This window comes from Seriola lalandi, unplaced genomic scaffold, assembly GCF_002814215.2.
Source record: "Seriola lalandi dorsalis isolate HSWRI2012SDOR001 ecotype SW California unplaced genomic scaffold, Sedor1 jcf7180002052111, whole genome shotgun sequence".
Lineage (NCBI taxonomy): Eukaryota > Metazoa > Chordata > Actinopteri > Carangiformes > Carangidae > Seriola > Seriola lalandi.
In genome coordinates this window covers 166066-167719 of record NW_019522664.1, presented here as the reverse complement: position 1 = coordinate 167719, position 1654 = coordinate 166066, and the positions used below count along the sequence as shown (strand labels likewise).

At 47.1% G+C, this 1654-nt stretch overlaps 1 protein-coding gene across 1 annotated transcript in view; it reads right to left on the bottom strand.

Annotated features, from left to right (window-relative positions):
• Positions 1-1654, bottom strand: part of pitpnm2 (phosphatidylinositol transfer protein, membrane-associated 2) — a 45239-nt gene that overhangs the window by 19362 nt on the left and 24223 nt on the right. Inside the window, exon 4 of the mRNA XM_087172158.1 lies at positions 29-243. Coding sequence (XP_087028284.1) covers positions 29-243 — 215 coding nt within the window. The remainder of the gene's footprint in view (positions 1-28; positions 244-1654) is intronic.

Here is a 1654-nt window from a genome sequence, read left to right as displayed (position 1 = left end):
GGGGGGGGGGGGGGGGGGGGGGTCTCACCGGGTCCGGGTGTAGGGGTAGGCGTTCCAGGACTCCTCCTCCACTCGCAGCGCCGCTTGGGGCAGGATGGCACAGAACCAGGACGGGATGTGTTTCCCGATGTGATAGACCTTGTGCGTGTACTGGCCCGAGCCCCCGGGACCGTCCTCGTAAGGCTTGTTCTCCAGGATCTCCACGCCGCTGCCCTCACCGCAGCTCTCCTCCCGGCTCTTTTTCTAAAGGGGCGGCAGAAAGAATCAGTTACTGCCGACATTTTCACCATCTATCACATTATATTTCATTATATTTCAGTGAGTAAAACAAACTTAAACTGTCAAAGTGCGGCAGGACTTTTATTTTATTAAATGTACGGTTGAGAGGTTTGTCCACTCAGCCTCATCCATCAGCCCTCGGTCCCCTGACACACATCCTCCCACCCTCCTTTATTTCCTATAGCTACGTCCAATTAAACCCTTGCTCCTCTTACACAGCACTCCTGTCTCTCATTCGAAGCCCCCTCCATCACAGAGCTGGAAAAAGGGAGACTGCCTTTTCCTTTTCCTTTTTTAAATTCTTTTAGAGCGGTGAAGGTGAGGGAGCTGCACTGCACAGAGGAGGTAAAATCAATGCTTTTCCTTTCCGCCCAGCGTGTAACATCCCGTAATAAAAGGCAGCAGATGGTTCAACCCCTCAGATCCTGTAAGACTGAGCTGTGTATTAAGCCTATTGCTCCACAGAGGGAGTTTGGGATTACAGCATCAGTTTATAAACACACTACATCTCCTTAAGAGGCTCTGCATTTAGACCGCGGCCGTCTGCGGCGCTCGGCTGCACAGGAGGAACATGGAGTGTTTATAAATCATATCAATCCTCTCCAGGATCTGATACCGGAGCCTAAACATCAACATTAGGGAGATTAGTAAATCAGTAAAAGTGGAAGGATAAATAATTTTGGATACAAGCCTTGCTGAGAGAACAAATAAATAAAAACAAATATAAAAAAATCTTCATCATTTTTTATGCACAAGCTTAAAAATAAAGCCCCCAAAATAAAAAGGTTACTGTTCTTCAACCCCTTTTGATTACAGTCATCACCTTTTAAATTTTACAACCAAAAAGTCAGAATGAGTGAAAGAGACACTGAACCAAAGTCACAGAGGCACAAACAGAAAACTGGGGCCTGGAGTTTTTAACGTTTACGTCACCAGCTGTTGCAGCGACATGAGGAATCCCAAGATGCTTTGCACAGAGAGAACCAGGAGACCTGCAGTGTGTTAGGAGCAAAGTAAAGAGGCGTGACCGAGGCTATTCCACAGTTTAGAGCCAGTAATGAAAAAACGCCCAGCGGAGGAATCTTATCTGGCAACCGGTGAAGAGAGAGAGAGAGAGAGAGAGAGAGAGAGAGAGAGACAGGAGAGAGAGAGAGAGAGAGAGACCAGTACCAGAACCAGTGAGGAAACTGACCCACTGATTCCTACAGAGATAACTTTTACCAAGATAAGAGTCAACAGTCAACGTCCGGGGCCGAGGAGCGTCGGTTCTGGTTTTATCTTATAAAAGAAAAATGTGCGCACCTCTCTCCTACTTCAGATAAGAGGTACACTCAGTTTTCTAGAGCCAGCTGGTTGAAATGATGAGGAGGAGATT